Raw genomic sequence first — 27,413 nt, 5'->3', positions numbered from 1 at the left:
GACTTTGTTAGTGAGACATTCTGCAGGTCTTGAACGTTGACATAAACATTGAACCAGGGATGGAGTTTATTGATGTGTTTGCTTGTTGTAGGTACTGTACTTTATGGCTCTCCTGGCGCTTGTTCTTATAGATTTCCTTCCCTTTGATTACTTCTGGAGAGGGGCTTGGGGATGTAGTTTTGACCTGCAGCAGGTCAGTGCTCGAGCACCGAGCTCTCTAAGTGACTGGGCACTGTTTTCAGACTGAGTCATGAAAAGTGACCCACTTGTATTGTTTTTGGTCTGCAGGCGGGTCTGTCCACACTGGCCATTGTGAGCACCGCGTGAGGATTTCCTTTGACCTGGTCAGCTGACTGGCCTGGAGTGTCAGGCTGGTGTAGACCACCTGATGGTATGACGGTAAATGTTTTATGAATGAAGGTTCCGAAAAAAATGAATAATCAACAGTTAATCATGCTATGTACTGTAGGAAAGCAGGAGATGCGTAGGCATTCTGTCAGGTGGAGGTAGCTCCAGTCACTCACAGCTTCCTCAGCTTGATGATAATCAACTGAACCCTAGTCAGAGCTCTGAGGAAGTGCCAGCTGCAAAACAGAGGTTCCAGAAGTGAACACACATTATTACATATCAATATTTATTCCTGTAGCTTCATTATGGAAGAGAGTAACTCAAAAAGAGAAATCACGATGACTATTTTGAATGACTCTTGTTTGATGTAAAAAAAGTAAAAAATTTGTTAGTGGCATAAACAATAATAAGTTTCAGTGTCTCACCTCAGTCAGTAGCTCCACCATCTGAGGACAGTGATGCCATGAGAAAAACGTTATGGCCATATTTACAGTTGTTTCCAATATATTTTATTCTGGACTAAAGTGGCCAACAAACACACACAGACAAAAGGGTGGATGGGCGTTGTCATGCCTACGGCTGTTTCATTAGTGTGTGTAACGATTGTGGTGCGTGCATGTGGCTGGAGAAGCAGATCAGTGTGGTCAGAAGAAAACTAAAACCAGTGACCCATGTGCCAGCTTAGCCTGAGCCAGTTCATTATTTCAGCCTATCAGGAACTCCTGTAATTCCACCAGGAGGTAACAAAGTGATAACACTTTGGATCGCTGTGATTGGACGATTAAACAGTTATTCTGAATACGAACAAACATTAGTATCATAAAGACCACTCTGTTATGTTACTGGTACAACGACCTCTAACAGACAAAGCAGTTAAATGACACTCAGAAACACTAAATTCATTGTTCTTAGAGCTGCATTCTGGGAAATCTTGAGAAGGAGGAACCATGCTACATGCTCATCTGCGACACAAAGTATAATCTATTGTTATATATTTCATCCCCTTTCTGTGTGTGGTATCTTGTGATGCTTTCTGTCGGCTCATGCTGCCTGTTGGATGCTGTAGGTGTGTGTGGCACTTTGAGGGTGATTTGTCTTTCTTCTCTTGCTCAGCCCCACCTACGACTCCACCCATGAATGCCAGATTGCCTACAGACCTCAAATGTCACATGTGAGTCGCTTTTAGTGACTCATGAGTCACTGACAGGGCAGGAAACACTGCCCCCATGTACGGACCTGCAGCAGGTCAGAATATACTCCCATTACTGGAATGTGCTTCTATTATTTTCACTTCCTAGTTGCTGTCTGCATTGATTCATCCCCAGCTTTTGCTGTATGTAGGCTCTGTTGGAGTTTCCTATGTATTTGGACAATGGGAAAACAATTGTGAACTGCATGAACAAAGCATAGGCTATAAGCTTTTTTTTTTTTTTTACTGACATTCCATTAAAGATTTGATGAAGATCTGGTCACTGGAAACTTGGCTCCGTTGTTAAAGACCCGGGACCTGTTGCACAAAACACCTTAAGTTTTCTACTTAAGTTTTAAGTATTAAGTTTAAGGTGTAATTTTTCCTTAGCTGAGGGAGAAACTTAAGGATGTTACACAGAATCTCTTAAAAGTTTTCCTTAAGTAATTTACAGCAATGAAAGATTTTACAGCAGTAAAATTCTACTGTTTCCATGGAGACTGTTGATTTGTTTCCATTTGCACTTGTGATACCTGTTATCACTTTTGGGAAGCTGGTAACATTAAAGAAGTGCGCCGCTATCTCATCCTCCTGGTGTTGCTAAGGTCTTCTGTGCAACGGTTTAACTGACTTGAAGTGATTTCTGAAATTTTACATTAAGATAAGGAGAAAAGCTTAAATACTTAAGGGAACATTTTAAGGAGCCCTTAAGGAGAAGACTAAAAGGTGATTGGTGCAACTGGCCTTCTGTGTCCTGTATTAGACAGCAGAAAAACACTTTATTTTTATCCAGCATTACTCACTATCTTTAAAACAAATATTATCTGGATGTTTTCTTCATTGATGCCTCAGGGAGTTCAAATGAAGCCACTGGTATAAATATGATGTTTACTGAGCAACAGGAAGAGTTTTCAGTGACTCTGTGGTTCTCCACACTCTGATTAACTGGATTTCTAGATAAAAAAAAAAACGCATGTCAGGTTTAGTCCAACAGACTAAGAACAGAGAGTTTGTTTTCAGTCTTCTAATGAGAAGTGAACTGAAGAAAACAGTAAAGGCGGTGAAACACAGACTTCAGTGTACTAGGGTCTCGGTCTGTGTTTGTGCACAATGCTGTTTTAGACAATGACGTGGCCACAGTCTGAGTAAGAGGACAGATGAAGCTGCACAGTGTGAAATGATGATGTCCGTGTTGTGAGCAGAGCTTAAACACTTGGTTAACACCGGGGTGAAGTTGCAGCAGAGGCTGCGGGATCTGTCCATGGTCCTGAACTCCGGTCTGGAGCCTCAGGACTTGTTCTGTATTTCCTGGTTCACATGGCGGGCTGCATGCTCACAGGTAGACTGACGTGCGGGTGTGTTTAGAGGATTATAAGGAGAGCAGTGTTTGGTTTGTGCTGTAACGGAGCTCAGACGGTAAGACAGGCAGAGAGAGAGAGAGAGAGAGTGAGCGAGAGAGAGAGAGAGAGAAGAGGATGATGTCATAGTTTTTAGTCTGTGCCATGGAAGAAGCAGATGGCTGCAGCCTTCCGCCACCTTCTCCTTTGCTACGGTTTCCACCTCAATCTCCATTCCCGACATCAGCCTCAGCATCAGGACTGATCGAGGGCGAAGACTGACGAACCGCAGGGGCAGAATCGGCGAGGGGGAGGCCGGAGGAAACAAAGCGGAAACCCGCCTCCTGTCGGCTGGATGTGAGCGGATCATCAACCGAGGGAGAAGCCCGGCGAAGAGGTGATATGGACCGAAGCATCGGGGCGAGCGCGGGGCCATGTTCAGTCCTCCTTTTTGTCTTTATTCTGTATTATGAGCAGGCGGCAGCGTAGAGGAGCTAGTCCTGCCCAGAAAGGAGGAGGAGGAGGAGGAGAGACACGCAGAAGGGTGTCGACGGAGCGAGGCAGGGGTAGAGGAGAGCAGGAGGGGAGGAAGGGAGCAAAAATAATAGAGTAATATTATAGGGTTCTTATAATGGCGGCTAAATCGGACGGGGTCCTGAAGATGAAGAAGAGTGACGTGGCCTTCACCCCCCTGCAGAACTCGGAGCACTCCGGCTCTGTGCAGGGACTCCACCCGGGCGGCCAGCCCGACTCTGCGGGCACCGGGGACGGGGACTTCGCCAACGGGGAGTCGCGGTGCTGCGGTGGAGGAGGCACCAACTCGACGTGCCTTCGCCTGGGCAGGGAGCAGCAGAAATACACGGTGTGGGACTGCCTGTGGATCGTAGCCGCAGTAGCCGTGTATCTGGCCGATGTGGGCACCGACGTGTGGCTATCGGTCGACTACTACCTCCGCCGCGATTACTGGTGGTTTGGCCTGACGCTCTTCTTCGTGGTGCTGGGCTCCTTCTCGGTCCAGCTCTTCAGCTTCAGATGGTTCGTCCACGACTTCGGCACCGAGGACGGCGCAGAATCCGCCGCCGATTGCTCCCACATGGACGGGAATAAGCTCCTGAGCGGCTCGGCCTCGCACGGCGACGTTACCGCTCACCACCACCCGGCCACGCCGCAGAGACAGGCGTCGACCGCCAGCAAGAACACCACGACCAACAGCACGGCGAGCACCGCGGTGGGCAGCAGGAACAGGAAACGGTCGGCCTACTACTCCTTCTGCGTCTGGTTCGGCCAGTCCATCATCCACATCCTCCAGCTGGGCCAGATATGGAGGTAGGATGCAGGCTGGGATGGAGGCCTTGGGATGGGTAACAGGGATGGTGTGTGAGTATGGTGTGTGTTTGTTTATGTGTGTGTGGACTGAATGAATGAATGAGCAGAGGACTGCTCTGACAGCAGTTGGCACTCTTGGCACCATGGTGGCCTCTGAACGATGCCAGCTCATACAGCATGGCTACCAGCTGCCATCTTTAGCTGCTCCCCTCTACAGGGTTAGGGTTAGGGGCCAACACATGGGGTCACTTCTCTCCTCTGCACCCTCAGCTCACACAAGCTGAGCAGGACTGATACCTCTCCATCTTGTATTAAAAACACAGGGGAGCTGGTCCCGGTCTGTCAGCTGTGAACTGACGCTGATGGTATTTTCCTCTCACTGGAGAGAACCTCCACGGTTGGCCTAACAGCTACTGGATGAATTTGAATGAACCTTAACTCAAGAGAAGCCACACATGGAGGCAGGTTGACAACAGTCATATATTAAATATCACCCAGCAGAATCACAAGTGAAGCCTGCAGCCAGACTCTCACTGTCCTGTCCTGGTGTGCACATAGGCTCCTGTGCAGCGACCAGTGCTGGAAGAGATACTCAGCTTCTTTACTTCACTAAACATAAAAATACAGAATCAGTCATGAAGAAAGACCCTATGATAAATGATTGTGTAAGAAATTATTGGATTGTTAATACTATCTTTAACATGTAGCAGCATCTTCCTGTTGTAGCTGTTGGGTGTTTAAATCTATGACAGTGCATAAGATTTTATAAGCAGATCTTTTGTATAGCCTATAAAACTTTTAATTAACTAGTGATCGCAGCTGTTTCCCTCTGAAAGGTAGTGGAGTAGAAAAGGACTACAAGTATCAACTCATTATTTTAATTATTATTTTCCTGATTAATCATTTTGCCTACAAATGTTAAAAAATAGAGAAAAAAAAGGTCAAAACAATTTACATCTCACACCTGAAAGTCTGAGCTGCCACATTCAAACTGAAAGATATTTAGTTAAAGACTGCAGATATTATTTTTGATGTGACTGACTAACCAGCAGCCCTCTGGTTATACTATCGGATTATTTCTCCACACATTCATTTTCTAAATGTCTTTGTTTTTCATGTGAAGGTTTTTTTGCAGAGACACAGTGATCGGACACCTTTAAACAATGACGGTGACTCATATTGTAAGATGCTCACTCTTCAGCAGCTGTGCCCGAGCTCTCCATCATCTCAGCGCAGATCAGATCAGCTGCCGTGGAACTGTCAGGGATCACAACTGCCTTTTACTGTAACGTCGCCTGTACCATGTTGGCCCAGAGTATACTGTATTACAGTATGTACTGTAGATATACAGTGACCTACATTTAAAAATATATAGGTGGTCACTGATTATCATCCTGCATGGCAAAATATTTCCACCAAAACTGAAAGCTGCACACAGCAGTGGATCAGTAAATCTCCCACATCCCCAGAACCAGAGCACAGGACCTCAGGGGCCTCAGCTGTAGCTGTGGCCCTCACTCAGAGCCCCCCTCAGACGGTGTGTAACCGGCCTCTGTCTTTCACTGTGTGTTTCACTGGTGCGGCAGCTCTGTGACTCTGAACAGGAATCAGCAGCTACAGTTTTCAGAGTTCATCAGTTTAACCCTGTGTTGTCCATCAGAGGTGACAGACAGTGGAAAGAGTTTGGAAAACACATCAGGTGAATTTTCGTATGTGTCGCTTACTGTTAATTAAAAAGAACACAGGTTGCATTTAGTGACATTCATCTCAGATTATCCTTATGAGACGTCTGTTGATGTTTGGTACAAACCTAACTTGCAAACCTACATTAGTGTGGAATAGAGCTGGTCAGTTAGAAAATTGTTCACCAACATTTTGTAGATAATTGACTAATTATTTAAAAACAACATATTTTCTGCTTTTCTCAGTTTTCTATCATTGAAACCTGAATCTCTTTGGTCAACACTAGACATCTGAAGATGTCACCTTGGACTTTCTCACTATTTTCTGGTACTTTTAAAGACGAAATGATTTAATCAAAGATGAGTTGATGCAAACAGCTGCTGGTTGCAGCCGGGGTTTTCTTCTTGGACACCTTCCACACAGGTGGACCTCCAACAGTGTCTGATCAGGCAATGAAACACCAGTTTCCACAGGACATCAGAAGCTCTTACCATCTGTTGTTCAATGCAGGGTTGTGTAAATAGTGAAATGTTTTTGAGGACGGTCACTGCTTCTTCTGTTGTTGGTGGAATGGCTCTTCCTGTTCCTCTTGATCAGTGCTGCAGCTGTTTTTCCGCTCGTGGTCAGTATCTGCAGATGCTTCATCTGGTTTCTTCTTGTTGACGCAGCTCCTCGCCATGTGGAGCCATGTTGAATCAGACACAACCCAGGACCAAAGTGAGGAAGTGGTGGTGATCACAGGTTCTTCCATGACCCTGTTCATGAACCCTGATAATCACAGGTGTGATCTCTATTGTATTGAGGTTGGACTTTGGAGTCTGTATTTTCAGTGTAGTCAATCTACCCTGGTTGTTTTTAATGACACATCAGATCAAATATCTACACTTCCAATAATACAGTTACTATTTACCATTGTAGTGATACCGCACAGAGTTGTACTCAGTTTGGTTGTGTTCTGTGTGTTTATTATCTAATGAATTTTCTGTAGATCGACTAACCGACTGTCTTAGCTCTCCATACAACCCAACTGCTACTAACATGATTCTGTGCTACCTTCTTATAATTGTCTAGAAACTCTTCACAATTCAAAAGTAAAACTAATTACTAATCACCAAAATTTGTGTCAATACGTTACACTAGCTAATATCATAGTGGTAACAATGTGACATCTTTTGGAAGCTGTAAACGAGCCCACAGGTCCTCTGTGCAGCAGGTTACTATGACCCATAGTTACGTTTTGTTGCTAGGCGACATCTGGTGATCGTAGTAATTATGACAGGAGCAAAGGAGGAAGTCTGGTGACGACGCAAGAGACTGATGTTCGAGCATGTGAAAGTTTATGTTGAATTATTATCCATGACCGTTCGACAAAGTCAACCATATTGTTATTATTGTAACCATGGCAACAAGATCGTCTAATGTTGTGGTAGGAAGTACTTATTTTAACCCAAATCACAACATTTTCCTAGAACTTACCAAGCTATGACCATTATTATCATAACCATGGCAACGAAGTTCCAGTAAGCCGCTGTCGGTACAGTCTGCATGTTTATTATTGTAACCATGACAACCAACCCCTGCGGTATTTCAGGAGACATGGGTCGTATCGGAGGGTCGGAGTAAACGACCTGTGTGGTTGTTCGTGTGGTCGGAGGAGGCGTGTCCCCCACCCAGCCCCGCCCCCGGGTCCCGGGATCATGAAGCATGTGCGTCTCTGAGTCAGGCGTCAAAGTCGACATGTGAGCGGTTTGCGGGTGACGTCACTACAGTCATCAGTAAACCACTGTGACTTCACTGCTGTTCACAGAGCAGCTCTGAGCAGCAGGTCTACTGTCTGTCACTGTGTGTGTCACTGTCTGCGGAGGAAGAGAAGTGGAACAGTATAATTCTAATCATGTATATTTTTCCTCTGGGTTTTGCACTGCTGAAATACTTCATGTGCTCCAGTGTGTCGTGACTGAAACAGGATTTCTCTCACACTTCATGCCTGAGTCTTTCTGCCTAATATTAGAAAGTGAGGGTGTAAAGATGACAGAGCAGAGGAGGAGTTGAGGACTGTGAGGCTGTGACCGGAAGCGTCGTGTTTTCAGGTTGTCCACCTCGGAGCTGTGGTGACAGTGTAGATGGTTGCGCTGTCGGCTTGAAGATGTGTGTGAAGCACATTGTAGATTTGTAGCTTCTCTGCAGCACAACAAGAATAACGAGGCTTAACAAAGTCAAGAACTACATGTATATTACAGAGTCTGGACAAACTGCAGCTGATTGGTTGGTGGATGAAAACAACTGTGAGGTCATTCTGACTGAAGGTAATCATGTTACGATGGGAGTATTACAGGCCACAATGAAGAAAGAAATCTCAAGTTTCAAGAATGAAGTCATAATATCACGAGAATAAAGTCGTAATTTTGACAATAAAATCATAATATTTCAAGAAAAAAGTCATAATAAGAAAATAAAGTCGTTATTTTACAACAAAATTGTCATAATATTTTGAGGAAAAGGTTGTAATATTGCGAGAAAAAAAGTCACATTACCAGAAAAAAGTAATAATATTTCAAGGAGGAGAAAATACTAACAGGAAAACAGTTAAAAACCCAGAATAATATGTATAAGTTGCTTCAGAGAGTTTTTTTGTGTAAAGCAGATGGTATCTCAAGGTTTATCGATCCCACTCGCTCTATTTGTTCAACAGTCTGTTTGTAAAGAAATAAATAACACATCTCTATTTTTATTTTGTTGCTGTTTCACCCGTAAAACAATCTTGAAGCCCAGAGAGACGATTTACAATTAGAGTAAGAATTAAACACTCAAGTTACTGTTTTAAGCACGTAATTAAAATATGTGCAGATCAATACATTACTGTATTATATTGAACTTGATTATCACTCTTAGTTGGTGTGCAGCATCTTAAAGAGCTATTGACGGACATGAAGAGCTTTATTCTGGATGCAGTCAGTCACCAGTGGATTGTCCTCACATGTGAAGCAGTCATCACAGTCTGCCTGCTCTCTACACAGTCTGATTCTGTCAAACAGTATTATTACTACTCATTGATTTTTGTTAGGGCTGAACGATATGCAGAAAAAAATCATATTGCAATATGAGTCACGATTTCAGTTGGAATGATGATGATGTGATTTTTGTTGTGGCTTGCACCAAACTACCGTGTTGCCTCATGTCTGGAGATTATGATTTGTTGGCCAGAGGGGCGTCTCTGTAGCACCACAACGACGCACGTGTTGTCATGTATTTTACCTTTATCAGAAAAATGACAGCTCCTGCAATTTGGATATTGCGAGTTATTGCGATTTTAATTATATTTGATTAAAGGGGACTTATTATGTTTTTCTGGGTTTTTCCTTACCTATAGTGTGTTATATAGGTTTTTATGCATGTAAATGATCTCACGAGTCACAAGGATCAAAGTTTACATCAAAGGCAGAAACTCCGTCAGGGTAAAAACCCAATTTTCTCCTTTGTATAAAACGCCTTGTCTGGGCTCCAGACATTACTTCCTGGTCCTGTTGACGTCAATACTTGTTTTGGTGCTGCCCACCTGCAAGCTTGGCATTTTTCAGTAACTATGAGCACTACAATAAATTCATTCAGATTTACCAGCATCGTAAACCAGCAGGAGGTGAAGCGGTGGAGACTCCCTACCTTTGGACCGTCTGTCTGTTCCTCCGTTATTTATATTCCTTTAGTAAATAATACCTTTAATATTCCACGTAATGAATATTGTCATCCGAAGTTTGTTTACACAAGACATGCGGGACATGTCGTTGCCATGGTAGTTGCTGGCAATCTGACCAATTAGAGCACACTGGGCTCTGATTGGTCACCTCCAGTGAAGGGGGGGGGGGGCCTTAAAGAGCCCTGAGCTCTAACAGAGCCTTTCAGACAGAGGGGGAAGAGAGTACAGTACAAAATGTACAGCAGAAGAAAAGTAATGCCTTAAAGCATGTAAATCTATTTTAATAGACACCAAGAATGAAATGATGAACACAAAAGATTTCCATAATAGGTCCTCTGTAATAGTTCAGCTCTTATTTTTGTATTTTGAATTTCACTGGTGAAAGAATGAATCCTTGTTACATATTGCGTTTGGTGTATTAGTACTTTAAACATACAAACCAACAGATTTAGTGTGGCTGCAGATTCTCCCCGTCCTCTGTTTGTAAGAAGTATTAAGTTGGTTCCAATAGACAGTACAGTGCAGTACAGTACAGTACAGTACAGTACAGTACAGTACACGAGAGTACTTACTCATCTATATGAGAAAGGGTGTAAGTACTCTTTATACTGACACTGGTGCTGTCCTCTACCTGCTGAGCACCAACAGCAGACAGACAGGTGGACATGGACCATCAGCTGTTTCCCTCAGTAGCAGGAGGAGACCAAACACAGAGCTAAAAGAGAGGGAACACTGGACGTGTAAATAGAGAACTGCTGCTGTGCTTTCAGTTTGTTCTGGAGTAAATACTACAGCTTTAACAAGTATCTTGAAAATGAATTGTAAACTTAGTAGAAGGTCTCCTGTAGGGTTAAAAGAAACCAGTGCTGACTGTTGGTAGGAAATTCACAAGCTTTGTATGTCCAGCATCCTTCCTGAACCCCGACTTTCTGTGGCAGTAACAATAATTAGCTGGTGGTCATACACGTGTCCGACCGACGTAGTTCCACACAATAATCCGTTCTGCTTTCGTTGTTGTTGAAAACTCACGCGTCACAAGCAGGTAGAAAACCATATGATTCCACAGCTAGTTTAGCCTCCACAGCTGGAGTAAATGTGCCAGGTGCGCTCTCTTAAAGTGACGGTACTTGATTATCAAAGAAAATCAAATTTAAATGAAAACATGTTTATACATTATGATTAGTTCACATTTACTTTCTAAAATCCAAATTCTAAATTTACATCTTGGGATATTATAAGAAAACTATGAGAAAAATATCAAGGTAATCTTTGTCTCATACAATATCAGAACTCACCCATTTTCAAACTCACTTTCATTTTCGTCTATACTACACGCCTGCACAGCTTCCTCACTGTATTTTTTTGCAGGTTGTGACGCTATAATGGTGACAACATCTGTCCACGGACCAACAAGACAGTTCTGTGCTGGTTTCTGTTACAGTAGGTTTATCCAGGACCACATTTTGCCATGATGACACACACACAGACTCACAATGTGACAACAGTACCAGCAGTTGCGGCTGGTAAAAATGAATATAAATAAGTCAGTACAGTGCTGTCTTATTTCTCAGTCTCATCTGTATCAGACCTGTGCAAACTGATGTTATCATTACAGGGAACAATGTGAAAAAGGCCTAGGACCAGAGTGTACCCTGAACCCTCCTCTCACACTGAAATGGTGGCTGATGTGGGTTCACAAGGGTGGACAGGAGTGACAACATGGCTGTAAGACTGTCAAGTCCTGGACCTGTCCAAGACTGAGCTCTGTCCACTTACATCTGAGAAAGAGTCCTACAGGTCTTCAATAACCACTCAATATCAATTCATTTAAAGGGATAGCTCAGGTTGTTCGACGTGGGCTTGTGTGAGGTGGTCATGCATAGTCAGTGTGTTACCGGCAGTAGATTCAGATCAGCGCGCAGCCAGGAGCGATGTGTGGCTTTGTGTGCATGGGGCCAGCAGAAAAACCTGTTTTACACACTTTTAACAGAAGGCCACCGAAACAATCCAATATCCGTTTGAATGTACGCTTCATTTAGAATATTTTCAGTGCAAAGTGAAGTTTAGTTCTTTCTGATTCACTCAGCTGACCAGCGGCATAATACAATGCGCTCTGTTGGTGCGCTTCTGTGTAGGAATACGGTAGTTCAGCGGTTGAGAAAAAGGGAAATTTCTGTTTTAATAAAAAATAAAATATGAATAAATTAATTTTAGTGTTTCCCTCCACTACTGTTATGCAAATGTTAGGAGTTGGTTCGTCAAGAGCAGTAAGTGGCACTCATTTTCAGGTGCCATTATACCACTGCAGAAGAAGAGGGTGCAACGAGATGATGAAATTAAAACCTCAAACAAAGGAAAACTGTGTATGTATTTGTATGAGAGGCCTGATAACTCTGACTGTAACTGTAACTGGTGGGGAGTATGTAACCACTGTGGTGCATCGGCCAGAATGCAGGGATGTTGGGATGTTCCCCCAACTTAGGTTTATTAACAGCAGGTGAGGTTTCTGCATGTGTGTGTGATTTATTTAAGTAATCATTAAACAAATAGGGTGACCAGATGTCCCTGTTTTCCGGGGACAGTCCCCATTTTTGGTGGCCTGCCCTTGGCTGGAGCTGTCCCCGTTTTTAACTGTGAATAAAACAGACAGACGTCTAGCATTGTGCTTGTTTTGGCCAACAGAGGGGGCTGGCTGCTAGCTATAGCAGTTTAGAAAGCTAAAACCATCAAAACAGTTATCCATAAATTCAAATATAACCAAAGACCCCCAGCTAGAACTTGAAAAAATAGTTTTTATTTTGGAAGAAGTGAAGAAGAAGAAGCTGCCTGACTGTCTGCAATGAACTTTACATGACAAAATTACAATGTTTTATGAAAAATGCTTTTGATTCTTTTGATCAGTGCACCCTTACTAGGAATAGATATAGGCAATAGGACTTCACGGCTGCTTCAAAGTTGTTGTTATATCAGTCGTCCTTCACCATAGTTTATTACAGTACAACAAAATACATGAAACCAGGACTGTCCCCCTTTTTTATTTGAGGTAAAAAATATTGGACATTTTAATCATATATTGACCGCTAAACTAGAACTGTCCCCAGTTTTCATTTCAGAAATCTGCTACTAGTAACATATTTGACTCTCTATACAAATTACATTAACCTAGTAGGTAATTTGCTAATTAGCAAATCACTGGTTTACTATCCCTGTTTTAAGTGTTAACATGCAGCTAGCGAACTTTATGCTTTATTATAATAAATAATATAAAAATAATAATAAAACTCGAGGCACAGAATATGTATAGTACACAATTCTACCTACATGTTTCTGGAAGCACACATACACCAGATGACTTAGGGATGTAAAACGTACCGATGCATCCCTTCTCTTTCACCCGCTTCCCACCACAACTACAGCTAAACGAAAAACAATATGAAACTATTACTGTAGGCTAACCAATAACAAGGGCTCTGATTGGCTGGTCCCTGCCACCCACAGAGTGCCTAACCTACTGTAATACACAAATGAACCTTCATCACAGTATTAATGTGATGGAAAGCTTGATGGCGTAGAGCTGCACACTGGACAACGGAAATGGTTGTGTCTTGTATTAATTCAAAGAATGTTACTGTCTCCTCATTGGTCCACACATGCCTGATGTTTTTTCATCTCTCCTGGAGCGGAAGCTCGAGTGACATTTACACCAACTTTTCCTCCTCTCCCAACCTTTTTTTATGTGCAAATTGAAAATGTGCATTAAAACCAGGTAGATGACTCTTTTACTGCAAAAAAATGTATTTGGAGAGAGATGGTTACTTACGGCTCTGTGCAGAGATGTTCTCTGGGGTCAGTTCTTGAATGTCCTCCTTAATCCCTCTCTTGCTCCATGACCTTTGACCTCCTCCAGTAGATGCTGAGTGTTTTGGATCTGGTGTTCGCAGTCAGCTGATGTTGTCATGGAGATAACAACGGTGGGTTTGGTGATGATGATAGGGATGATGGTGGTTAGTGCTGACTCCTAGCGACTAAAATGCTGTGGCTAATGATCTGAAAGAGTCCCACTGGGATGCTATGACATTTTCAAATCCTGCACACAGGGCCTTTAATTTTATCAATGTAAAAATTCCTATGTTCAAAATCAAAATCTCTCTTGGTTTTGGGACTAATAAACTGATAGATAGATAGATAGATAGATAGATAGATAGATAGATAGATAGATAGATAGACTTTATTTAGGGTAAATTCAGGTGTCCAGGATCAGTAATAATAATAGTTAATAGTAAATAATGAACAATAATAGTTAAATTAGTCCAGTTCATGATTCACTTTCTTTGGCTGAGGTCCAAGATGGCCTCCATCTTACATTGCATGCGTCTCTCCACAACAGTCCTGAGTGAGTCCAGACTCCTGCCAAGCGCAGACCCAGCCTTTTTTTTTACCAGATTGTCCAGTCTCTTTGTGTTCATGTCGGACATGCTGCTGCTCCAGCAGGCTGGGGCTAGATCTAAACTAGTCCATGACCATCTCCTTGGTCTTGGAGGTGTTCAGAGGGAGGCAGTTCTTGTTGCTCCATTCACTGAAGGCCATCGTCAGATCCCTGTACTCCTCTTCCTGGCCTGTTGCTTTTCTAGGATGTAGCCTCTTGAGCTCCGCCCTCACCTCCTCTGCTGTAAAGGACAGGAGACTTGACCCCAGTGTGGAGGGAGTTGCAGCTGCAGTGTCAGGTTGTGGAGGAGATGCCGTAGGAGAAGCTGCAGCTGAAGCAGTGGGAGAGAACAGATGAGGCGGTGTCAAACCTGTTATAGAACAGCTTGAACTCATTGTCCTTGTCTACATCACCTGATGCTACTGATGAAGTAAACAGCTGTACACAGACTGGTATCAGTTTTAATTAATACACTTTCTGTGTTAATGTCTATACAGGATACCCAACCTTCCATTCCCCCTATTCTCCTCCTCCTCCTCTTCCTCTCCTCCTCACTCAGGTTGTTTTTAGAAAGCTCTCCCATGACTCTCTGCCGTTACACAACATGCCAGCTTCCAGTGCTGCAGCAGTCTGCACATGTTTGACCTGCACTACTTGATTTCACTTCCTCACTCACACACACAAGACACACTGGAACACTAATGCATATCAAAGCAGTGTCTCCCCCAAGATCAGCCCGGGGAATGGGGTTGGGGGGTGATGGGGGTGGGGGTGGAGCGGGGCATCTGTGTGAGGTATATTTGTATTTATTGAAGTACCATAGCACACCATGAACGGTTAAGTTGTGGCTCATTAAGAAGGTTATGTAACCACTGTTCCTACGGTGGCAGGTTTACACACATTAGTCAGCTGTAACTGATCAGATGTTAGACTGGCTTTATGAACAGTTTCATCATGTTGAGAATATGACAAGCTTTCATCTCCAGCAGCACAAACTGTCCAGGTTTAACAGGCTGACTTTAATGTTTTTATGTAAATGCATCACAGATAAAGAAACATCAGAAGAGTGAACGATGAGTGAAGGATGATTTCTGCTTTTCCATCTTTGCTACTTAAGGTTAGCTCAGTAGAAAAAATGTTGTCTTTCAGTCATTATATCTTCCATGTCAATATGACAACTTTGACCATTCAATTTGTTTTTATTGGCTCTTGCACAACATACAGTTTAGTGATGATTGGATCTTCAAGCACTTTGAAAATATATATGAGTTTAACTTGGATTATTTGACTGCAAATATTGTATTTCTTTACTTGGATAACTATAATTACCACTGGTTGTATGCTTCTGCCACTCAGACTAGTTTCAGGTTACATCCGTGTTTATCCAGAGTCATATAAAATATTAACTATTTGTGTGAAATTTTGTTATAATTGCTGTGTGAAGTCTTGAGTAATGGCTAGTGTTTTTTGTTTTCTGAGGTCTATAGCCAGTGTGGAGTCATAAAAAAGTGGCAGTGTGTCATTCTATTGCGCTCCAGCAGCACTACACCTTTGTTGGTGAAGTGAGCCCAGTCCTGGCTCAGTCATGCGCACCCCGAATGTCAGGCACACAGAGATGGCCTGTAGTGAGACTGACACAACATGGCCAATAAAAATATTATGCATGTTTTGACGCTTCATTGGCCCAATGATGTGGTGACCCAACAGGATTTGTCCCAGTGTGCCCAATGGCCAGTCTGATTATGAAGGTTTTTGTTGTACCTGGATGGTGCATGTGCGTAGTACACCTGTGGTCGGAGTGAATATTAATAGGTATTAAAAATCTATCTGACGTAAGTTTATATGTCCATATCCCCTAAACCAGTGCCTGACAATCCAACCAACCTTGTCAGCTACTACAATGACACACTCTCCCCTAGTCTTGATCAGCTGACTCCCATCTAAACCAGAACAGAGTCACATTCAGCCCCTGGTGTACCTCTGTACATCATCAAATGAATTCCTGCAAGCTCCAGCTTGAAAGACCCATCAAGAAAACTGGGTTAACTGGTTTAACAGTCCATCTCTAAGCCTACAAAGATGACCTTCAACTGGTCCAGCTACCACTCACATTTCATACACTCTGGCTAAACTAATCACAAGGTTCACTTGTCTGCAGTAAACAAACTTCTCAGCCCCAAGGATCACACGTCTCAATCCTTCACAGTCGACAAGTGCAATTTCTTCCTGTTATTCTTCCAAACAAAAATAGACAGTATCTACAGCAGCCTCACCATCCCCCCTGTCTCAGTTCTCTCTCGTCCACCCTGTGGAACTTTTCAGCCTTATGGTGGGTATGAAAAACTAGTACTCTACCCCATCAACTCTTGTTAAGGACTATCTCTACACTTATCACAGAAATCATAAACTCGTCTCTGAGTTCCAGATCTGTTCCACAACCACTCAAACTGGCTGCTGATGCTGTTCTCAAAAGCCCTGGACTCAATCCAGAAATCCTGAGCAATTTCCAGCCCATCTCCAAAATCCCTGTGAGGGTGTCATCATTTCACAATTCAAAGTCCAACTCATCTCCTAAAATCTGTTGGACCCATTTCAATCTTGATTATGCACACAGCACAGAGTCAGTCCTCCTCAAAATCACTAACAATCTCTGGACACCTCAGTATTCTTGTCCTTGACCTCAATGCTGCTTTTGGCACCATCAGTCCCTACTCATCTTCAATCTCCATCCAGCATCATCGGTACTCCCCCCTCCAGGCTAAGGTCTTATCTCATCGATAGGTAGTTTATAAGCATCAGTAACTGCACCTCTTCTACACCTCTGTCCTAAGGCGTCCCTCAGGGTTCAGTATTTGGTTCTCTCCCTCATTCTCTACCTACTCTTGGTTTGAAACATCATCCATCGTTATGGATTATTAAAGCCTGATTCATCTTATTCGTCTGTTGTCCAAAAAACTGTTAAAAACAAATAATTTAGTTACCATGTTGCACTGGGTGACATGTTTCTTTATCATCACGAGCATTATCATGGGACTAAAACTGAGACAGGAACCCAAGTCACACTCAAATCTTTTAGACCCTGTGCTGAGAACCTGAATAAAGACCTGAATTTTTATTTTTGCTTTATTTCATTCATCCATTTCATCCTTAATTACACACATCGCCAGGCCAAAGGCCTCAGTATCAAGTAATTCAAACCACGTGCTAAGTGCTTGTCAGATCATCTGACACCATCTCAAACCCCCTCTCCCACACTTTCCAAAACAGACGATCCAACAATCACAATCTGTTAAGAGGTTTCAGGTTTAATGTTTCAGGTGAACATAGAGTATCCCATTGGTCAGTCTTTGGGGATCGGAAGCAATGCCAGTAAGTGTCAGCTGTGATGTCATACTTTGCCAGGATTGCCTCCTTCACCTTGTCGTAGCCTTCAGAGTCAGCAATGTCCATGAGGACATAGGTGCTTCAGGCTTTACCTGTAAGCAGAGGGAGGAGGCAAACTCATCTCTGGACCACCAGCAAATTTGTGGTGAGGAAGTATTTGATGTCGTCATTAGGGGCTAATGGGAGCAAACAGGGTTCCTTGTGGCTCTGGCCCCTTCATGTGAGTCATTCTCGTCATCATCAGCAGTAATCACTCTCTGGAGTGGTGGCCTCATGTTGGTCAGACCTGAGGCATGATAGACCTATCCTCTTGAACTGCATTCATCTGGTGCTGAATTTGTTGAAACTAATGCTGCTTGTTTTTCCATCTCTACTCTTGAGAATAATCTTTCTCCATCTTCTGGTCTCTGGCTGCCTGAAACAGGATGAGAGGTTTAACCAGACCTGCCAGCTCCTCCATCTTTGGGACTACTTGCTGCCACAGCCTTCTGGTTGCCTGATGATCTGTTCTTCTTTTTGGCAGGCTTATTTCCACCTCTGGTCATCATACCTTCCCACTGCAGCATGTATTCCACTTTCGACATCTAAATCTAAATCTAAAACCACAACTTAACACCTAAATATCAATTCCACCATATTATCTCATCCTGTTGTTTTTCTCAGAACCTTGGAAAGGTGTTTGGATCCCTAGGGATGTGTTTTCCCGAAAACACTGGAGATGACACAGGAAAAGACATGAGCTCCCCACGAGTACATTACATTGCACCTATACTATTGCACTCCTATTGCACCATATACTGCAGAGAGAGAACATTTTCACACTTGTTAACCAAACATGATTTGTGACATCAGTGCTTTGTTTTACAGGCTACTGTCAATCAAACACAAAGTAGCTGTTGCAGTGTCTGGAAGACTCAGAACCATAAAATGTTAAATTATTCAATAAATACTCAATAACTAATAAACAAAAGACACCTTGTGTGCAACTGTCAGCTTCTTAAGTGCACAGTGATAAACAACTGCAAATGTGCCTAGATGAAGTGCCCACTTTGCTCGAACACTGAGTGCAATTTATCCTTTGCTGGTAATAAATTAACTCTTTGTTACAAGCTCATTTAAAGCATACTGACACCACTATGCAATAGACAGTAGAGAGATGACAGGAAATGAGAAGCAGGTCTGTGGCAGCAGAGGAACCAGTGACGTTGAGATTCATGGTGAGAATCCTAAACCTTTCAGCCTCCCGGTGCCCTGACCCAAGACTTACAACTTTACTATGAACCAGACAGGGTGGGAAATCATTTAATTGGATTTGAATGGATTGTTCTATATGTTGTTGAGTTGTGTTCTTACATTATCCCAAATGTTTCCATTAATTCTCAAACCAGAGAAATCCCTAACCCTGAAACACATTAGGGCAGGACAGACAATCAACAAGGAGGGAAACACTAGACAAAGACAGGGAGCAAACTTACATGAGGCACACAAGGGAAGTGATTACAAAATAAAACTAAAACAAATGTCCAAACATAAAGAGTCCAAAGGTCCAAACATGAAGTGTCCATCGAGGTAAACCATGAAAGACAGAAGCTCAAAATTGATTTTTAAAAAAAAAATTGTTATTATTTTGATTGAGAGAGCCCGAGAGGAAGTTACATACTGTGCGTGGCCACAAATGAAATTGTAGTTCAGATGGTTCATGAGTGGACCCACCTGCTCCTAGACCAATTCCTGCTCAGCATAGACAAATGGTCCATTGCCATTAACGTATTATCAAACAGAATCAATCATCTGAATCATCTTGGATCCGTGATAAAATGCTCATCATCTGAATATCCAGATTTATGTGTCTTTGTAGAGTAATATTATCATGGTAATACTGGCAGTACTGATAGTGACGACCTCTCTTGAAGGCTGAATATGAAACTGAATGACCTTACTCTTGTTTTCAGTGGATGTGAGCGAAGCAGTCAGAACTGGGACACTGAATGGCAGGTTAACAAGTCTTATCTGTAGACTTAGAAAGACCTGAACCAACACACACACACACACACACACACAGTGAGAGATGTGTCAGGTCCATCTGTCCACGAACAGGCTGCAGCTTTAATGCCCTCGGCCCAGATTTAATTTTCAAATTCTTTATTGACAACGGAACTTCATTTCACGGCCCATTAGCATGCTGCTAAACGGCCGCCATGTGTTGGTGATATTTCAGAGATAGAGGGAGAGGGACAATGGAAATGAATGAGGGAGCCTGGCAGAGAGAGAGACACACACACATAGAAATGTAGGCCACAGACAGAATAAAAGTAGAAATGAATTCACTTCATTAACTGAGCTCTCGCCTCAGGTCTGCAGTCTACAGTTGGAGCTGAGCTGCCAGGAGCTGCCGAGTGAGCTGCTCAGGCGATGTCCATGTTGCAATCCAGCCTCTTCTGATGAAACCGCACAGTGAAACTTTAGTTTAGACACAACAGCTCCACAAAAAAGCTGACATTTTCCTGCCCTTGAAAGGTACTTTACCTGCTTTCAGAGTTTATTATAGGGTTTTGTGAACATGAAGCAAATTCGAGCTGTGCAGCATCTGCAGGATTCAGAGTAAGTTTCATGATTTAGTGTGCACTGAAATCTGCTCGCATTATTTGTTCCAGGTGTTAACTTTAAACAGGTGAGGTAGGCTTATGTTAAATTAGAGACTGTCCTCCTGTAAAAAGAACGAGCCCACAGGTCGTCTATGCAGCTGGTTATTATGACCCATAGTTAGGTTTTGTTGCTAGGTGACATCTAGTGGTCATAGTAATGATGACAGGAGCAAAGGGGAAAGTGCAGTGACGTAGTATAAAGAGAGACAAAGTTCCATTCCCATGTGAAAGTAGCTGTTTATATTGTAACCATGACAACAAAGATTGTCTAATGTTGAGGAAGTACTTTAACCCAAATCACCATCTTTTCCTAAACCTGAACAAGCCATGACTGTTATCATATTAGTCAAAGGTAGCTATGCCTGCTAAAGAGCAGCTTAACAGAAGCTGAAAATCTTGTTTTTGTGGTTTAACTTCTCACTTTACTGCACTGATATAGAAGTGTACTCCAGGGTGTGTCGGTACACTGTGACATCATTTTGGGTTGTGGTTATAGGAGCCATAGAGCATGTCTCTGACCATACCCAGTCACAGGCAGGTCAAAGGTGAAACAGATTAACACAGCTCTTCAGTTATTCTTCAGATATTTAAGCAATATCACACACAGGGAGTGATGTTGTGCTGAATATCAGCACGGCTGTGATTCGGTCATAGGTAGGCCGCAAGGATCTTCCTGACTGATGCTGAGGCATGATGTTTCCCCTCCAGGTATTTCCACACCATCTACCTGGGCATTCGGAGCCGCCAGAGCGCTGAGACGGAGCGCTGGCGTTACTACTGGAGGATGGTCTACGAGTTCGCAGACGTGAGCATGCTGCATCTACTGGCCACCTTTCTGGAGAGTGCTCCACAACTTGTGCTGCAGCTGTGCATCATCATTCAGACACACAAGCTGCAGGCTGTGCAAGGTAACACACACACACTTACACATCTATAGATCCAAAGCGACGTTAGTCTCAATAAAAAATAATCATCATCATAATAACAAAACAGAGGCAAACAGATGCATCTATTGTAAATAAAAAAGAACAATATAATCGTGCAGATCAGAGTAATTAATCAAAATTTGCTTTAGAAAACAAGCCATTGACATTTTGCAGATTATAATCTTTATTTTATTTAATGTATAGAGCACTTAGTTACCAAGTGTTTGACAAATGCAAAATAAAACTATATATAAAAATAAAAAATAAAACGAAACAAAAAATCAGCAGGTTTCAAAGAGAAGATAAATAAATTAAGTGATTAGGTGAATAAAAAACCAGTACAGAGTCATTTTAAAAGAAATAAAAGCAGCTCAAAGGAAAGTTCAATTTAAGTAAAACCAGGAAAAGCTTTCAGACAAAAGTACGTTTTAAGAAGAGACATAAAGGAGGCTACAGACTCAGTCGACCTGATTTCCTCGGGCAGATCGTTCCAGAGCCTCGGGGCCCCGACTGCAAAAACTCTGTCCCCTTTAGTTTTCAGCCTCTGAACAGACAAGAGACCCGAGGATCTCAAGGTTCGTACTAGTGAGTATGAAACCATGGGATCAGAGATATAACGGGGAGAGAGTCCACAGAGAGATTTAAAAGTAATCAATAAAATCTTAAAATGTATTTTAAAATGTACTGAGAGCCAGAGTGAAGAGGCTGAAACAGGAGTGATGTGGTCACGTCTCTTGGTTCGTGTTAAAGGTCGAGCAGCAGAGTTCTGTACAGTCTGGACACAAGTATAAAGACTGTTGCAGTGATCCAGATGTGATGAGCTGACGGACCACAGGATGGCCTCTCTCTCTTTAAAAGTTAAAAAGATCCATGTTTTATAAATGAAACAACTGAAATGAAATGTGTTTTATTGTTAGATTTTGTCTCTCACCTTATTTTTCAGGTATCACCCTCAGCTCAGTTCAGAAAACTATGTTATAATAATTTATACATCTGGTCCCATGTGTGAAGGCAAAGGCCTCTAATCAAACATCATTATCCAGAGATCCAGAGACATATTTCATGTTTTTATTGATTTATTTATGATTATTCTATTCTATTCTATTACTACCAGGTGGACAGACAACATTATCCAGATTTAAAGATTCATACTTTTTATTTATCAAATTTTTTATAGCATCGAGTGCAGAAGAAGCAAAATGTGCAATGATTATATTCTTTTCTATCAGTTGTTGGTTTTCAGCTTCCAGTCGTTCTAAATGTGTGTAAAACCTTGTGTTTGACGCGTCTCACCAGTCTCACCTGTCTCACCTGTCTCACCTGTCTCACCTGTCTCTTCCATCTCACTTATCGACAGTGGCCCGGAGAGCTCAACACACTGCAGCTTAAAAAACATCTTCATCAATCTGACAACACAAATACTCACAACGCAACCGAATAAACAACCAAGTCTGAAAATAGCACAGACAGCACCTGAAGTGTTCCCAGGGACGCACTTGTTAAAAACAGATATCTGCAATAATATCTGAATCATGTGATGTTATAATCAGCCAAACAAACATTTAGCTCATTTTCTGAACTTGTTTGTGTTTTCTTAAGTTGGAGTGTGTTGAGCTCTGTCTCACCCATCTCATCTGTCTCACCTGTCTCAACTGTCCCACATACCTCATCGCCTATGAAAGTATCAGGCTTAGATAAAAACATGTTGTGCTGCAGAGATCTTTGCAATCCAGGACTCAGGACTCACTCAGGTCAATAGGAACCTTTTCCATGAAGTGACTGAATTCATATTCTATTTATCAGTGTTTGTTCAACAATGTTGTAAGCTAACAGTTTCCCCCTGCTTCCAGTGTTTGTGCTAAGCTAAAGTAGACACATCCTGTACCAGTCTTTGTACGGACCAGAGTTTCCCTGTAATGTACAGTATGTGTGTCCGTGTGCTGCAGGTATGACAGCTGCAGCCTCCCTGGTCTCTCTGGCCTGGGCCCTGGCCTCCTACCAGAAGGCCCTGCGAGAGTCCCGGGACGACAAGAAGCCGATCAGCTACCTGGCCGTCATCATCCAGTTCTGCTGGCACTTCTTCACCATCGCAGCGCGGGTCATCACCTTTGCCCTGTTCGCCTCTGTGTTCCAGCTCTACTTTGGCATCTTCATCGTGCTGCACTGGTGCATCATGACCTTCTGGATCGTCCACTGTGAGACTGACTTCTGCATCAGCAAGTGGGAGGAGATTGTGTTTGACATGGTGGTGGGCATCATCTACATCTTTTCCTGGTTTAATGTCAAGGAGGGAAGGACAAGGTGAGTGTTTGATGTACACCTGAAGTAAAAATGTTACAGTGGCAAAAATCTTTCATTGTATTATAGAACTTTGCAATTCGGTATTTTCTTAATACTTTATGTTTATATATAGATATGTCCTTTGCAAATTAATTCTGTATCATTTTTATGTTTCACTCGTATGGAAGTAACCTGTTAGAGCTTCGCTTTTATATTTCAGTTATTCACAGTAAAGCTACAATAACTAATTCAAATAATTTCCTCTGTATTTTAGCCCTGCCATAGACAGACCACATGCTCTTGCACTGGGGCGCTTGACTAGAAGCTGACACTAGACTGAAACCAGCTGACACTAGACTGAAACCAGCTGATACTAGACTGAAAGCAGCTGATACTAGACTGAAAGCAGCTGATACTAGACTGAAACCAGCTGACACTAGAGTGAAACCAGCTGATACTAGACTGAAACCAGCTGATACTGGACTGAAACCAGCTGACACTAGACTGAAACCAGCTGACACTAGACTGAAACCAGCTGATACTAGACTGAAAGCAGCTGATACTAGACTGAAACCAGCTGATACTAGACTGAAAGCAGCTTATACTGGACTGAAACCAGCTGACACTAGACTGAAACCAGCTGACACTAGACTGAAAGCAGCTGATACTAGACTGAAAGCAGCTGATACTAGACTGAAACCAGCTGATACTAGACTGAAAGCAGCTGATACTAGACTGAAACCAGCTGATACTAGACTGAAAGCAGCTGATACTGATACTGGACTGAAACCAGCTGATACTGGACTGAAACCAGCTGATACTGGACTGAAACCAGCTGACCCTAACTAAGACCCAGAGAGTTAGAGAGGATCACCAAAAACATTAGGAATCATCCTCTACTAATATAGATGTGACTATCAGATGTTAAGGTATCTGTGTTGGAGGGATGAGGCAACTGACCAGTGCAACAATCCAACACAAGCACTTCCAACCACACATCTGTCCAGCTTACTGACTGAGTTTCATTCTTTTTATCACGTGTCTTTACAGGTGTCGATTGTTCATCTACTACCTGGTAATCTTGGTGGAGAACGCTGCTCTCAGTGCGTTGTGGTATCTGTACCGGTCGCCTCACACCACAGACGCCTTCGCAGTGCCGGCACTCTGCGTCATCTTCAGCAGTTTCCTCACTGGGGTGGTTTTCATGCTCATGTACTATGCCTTTTTCCATCCCAACGGGCCACGCTTTGGACGTTCGCTGAGCGGCCAGGGCCTTGACCTGGACCCCACTGCTCAGTTCTCCACACTACCGTCGGAAGGTGCCACCAACTCACTGCGCTCTAACAGAGGCGCCACCACAACTCTGGAGCGTGACATGGGGAAGTATTCTGAGCGGGACGGCTGCATGCCAGTGTTTCAGGTACGACCCACGGTGCCGTCCACTCCTTCATCTCGCGCTCCGCGCCTCGAGGAAACCGTCATCAAGATAGACCTTTGCAGGAACCGCTACCCGGCCTGGGAGCGTCACGTCCTGGACCGCAGTATTCGCAAGGCAATCCTGGCCATAGACTGCTCCCTGACTCCTCCACGGCTGCAGTACAAAGATGACGCTCTGGTGCAGGAAAGGTTGGAATATGAGACCACTTTATAATTCCACCCTGCTGTCAGAACCTGTACAGGGCTCATACGTCATACAAACAGCAACAGAAACTGTGGCAATAAGAATTTGTTACTACTAGCAACGTCACTCTTCATCTCTCACTCCCCTTTTTTTTCCATCCTTTGGCATCAGCGTTGGGCTCCGTCGGTGATGATTAGAGGAGCGATTCAGCACAAAGTCAGCTGATGTCGCTGGATGTATCTGGGTTCTTTGTAGGGTTGTTGCTGTTATTTTCACTTCCACTCATCAGGGAAATCCTGTGTGGTACGAACTAAATGCAAATCCACAGAGTGCTTCGACACTCAAACCCTAACCCTACAAGAGGCTGATGCACTGTTTGGTTGGGATAAAATCAAATTCACATCCACCCAGATGAGTTTTAACTCATCACATAATCCTCTTTAACATGAATGACTCCTGAAATACACAGAAAACCCTCTAATGAGATGTGGAGAGGAAATGATCCCTCATTCATCACAAGTAGAAAACTGTCATGTCCGTCTTACCGTGTTGACGTCCCACTGTTTGGAAGCTCTGATTGTGTGATATCCCATAGCAGCCACAACTGGGTGGGTACTTCCATTAACACGCACATGATAATGCTTGTCACTCCTGTTCTCTTAGTGCCAAAAAAGGTTTCTCAGAAATGTCCTCGAACTTCTGAGGATGTGGAAAACCTTAGAGATGGCTGGGTGTGGTCAGAAATCACCTTCTCTGGCATCATTCCCCCTGGATAATTGTGGTCTCCACTGGTCAGACTGACAATGAACTACGTGAAGACAGTGGCTAAAGTAGCATCTACACTCAGTCATTGTGTTTCGTTTGGATGAAATCAACCAACCCTGGCTGGAGGGAAGGACAGGGAGCGAGAACAAAGGGGTAACAGTCTGACATACGTAAGCTCTTGGTTTTTCCCCGATAAGGAAAGAAGTCAAACTCACACAACGCCAAGAAAAAAATCTTCCTGGCAGCTCAACTCAACTATTTGCAGTCGAGCAACATGAACCCGGCTGAGCAGTGATGCTGGCCTCCGCTTGTCTGTGGAGGAGAACGTGGAGGCGAGAAGAACCGAGCAAAGAGACAAGAAGACGAAGAGAGGGGATGACGCAGGAAGTGGAAACGAGTCGAGGCTGGAGAAGAAGAGAGAACACAGACAAGCAGCCGTCTCAGCCATCTCAGCCAAACCACTCAACCACCAGGATGTACAGTACTCTGATACAACATGCAGCATTTTTTTACTTTAGAGATGATGTAGAGGGAACTGAAGTTACTGTAACTCTGTTTTTGTGGATAAGTGTGAATGTGTTGGCAATAGCGTGTGTGTGTGTGTGTGTGTGTGTGTGTGTGTGTGTGTGTGTGTAGCAGCTCAGGAGTATGTGGTTAGACACCTGACCTGACACCTGAACTCTGTGCCATCATCAGTCAGTGAAGGCTCATCACTTTGACGTCACCTTTTAACCATGATGCACCAAGCCACAGAGCACAGGTTAGCATGGTGCTGCTAGTGTTGAATGAGAAATGCTAACAGAGTCGTTTGTGGTGAACTGTGTAAGCTTGATTCAGGTCTGTCATACCAACAGATCGTGGTCTAGGTTGGGTGACTGATGACATCTGGACATTTGGGCACATCTGGTGGCCAAAGGACACATAAATGACAGGACACACTCCTCTCTGTCGTGTTAGTCATGTTTTTTGTCACTTGCAAAAGGTAGCAAAAAAACATGTGAGGACTCTAATCCTTGAGTGCATCAACACAGACTCAGACATTAATCAAAAAGAGTTTGTCTCACTAAGTCATGTGACAGAGGGAAAAAATTAGATTAAAACACTAAACAGTTTTCTTTTTATTGTTTCTTGACATGATGTCAATGTCTTGTTCCAAGCGTAATTATCAAATATGTTTAAAGTTCCATACTTTCTCATTTCCTGTGTTGTATTTGAAGTGCTGATCCATAAGAAGAAATATTTGGGGTTTTTTTTAAGAACCAAAAACCATCTCAATGATGTTTTACATCTCCTCTCTCAGGCTTCTCTCTGGAGCTCTAGTAACAACAGGTTGGTGAGCCAATCAGAAGAGAGGAGGCTTTGAGCCTCTCTACCGATTGGCTGACTGTTTTCTGAGTGATTGAATAAAAATATAGCAGATTTCAGGTAAACACTCAGAGAAACCAAATCCTGCAAGGGTGGATGGTGGGTCCAGGTGGGTGGGGCTTGGGGCGTGGCTGAGAGCAGTTACAGCTTTGTTGTGACATCACAAAGTTCCAGAAGTCCTGACGGCTGGTTTTAAGGCTCAGTTTCTGAATACAGGCTGTGTGCATTTCTCTGTGGACTGAGCGCTTTGATACTTTCACAGTATTAATATAGAAGCTAGACCTGATCTATAATCACACAACACATGGACATCTGCCTTTATACTGTATAGACATTTAAAATGGTCTTAATGAGAATGACAGGCAGCAGCTGGATCACCACTGTATGACTTAAACTCCCGCTGTCAACACCATCTGACCCAGAC

The 27,413-nt window shown here is 43.1% G+C and overlaps 1 protein-coding gene across 1 annotated transcript; it reads left to right on the top strand.

The window, feature by feature from the left end:
- Window positions 1–635: 635 nt before the first annotated feature.
- Window positions 636–24,889, top strand: xkr4 (XK related 4). The gene is made up of 4 exons (XM_056391394.1): window positions 636–4,200; window positions 20,741–20,940; window positions 22,905–23,259; window positions 24,289–24,889. The coding sequence occupies exons 1-4, from the start codon at window positions 3,506–3,508 to the stop codon at window positions 24,887–24,889; spliced, it is 1,851 nt and encodes a 616-aa protein (XP_056247369.1). The 5' UTR covers window positions 636–3,505.
- Window positions 24,890–27,413: the final 2,524 nt, after the last annotated feature.

The sequence above is a fragment of the Seriola aureovittata genome, chromosome 12 (genome assembly GCF_021018895.1).
Source record: "Seriola aureovittata isolate HTS-2021-v1 ecotype China chromosome 12, ASM2101889v1, whole genome shotgun sequence".
Lineage (NCBI taxonomy): Eukaryota > Metazoa > Chordata > Actinopteri > Carangiformes > Carangidae > Seriola > Seriola aureovittata.
Note: the sequence above shows the minus strand (reverse complement) of the source record. Positions and strands in the feature narration are given on the sequence as shown.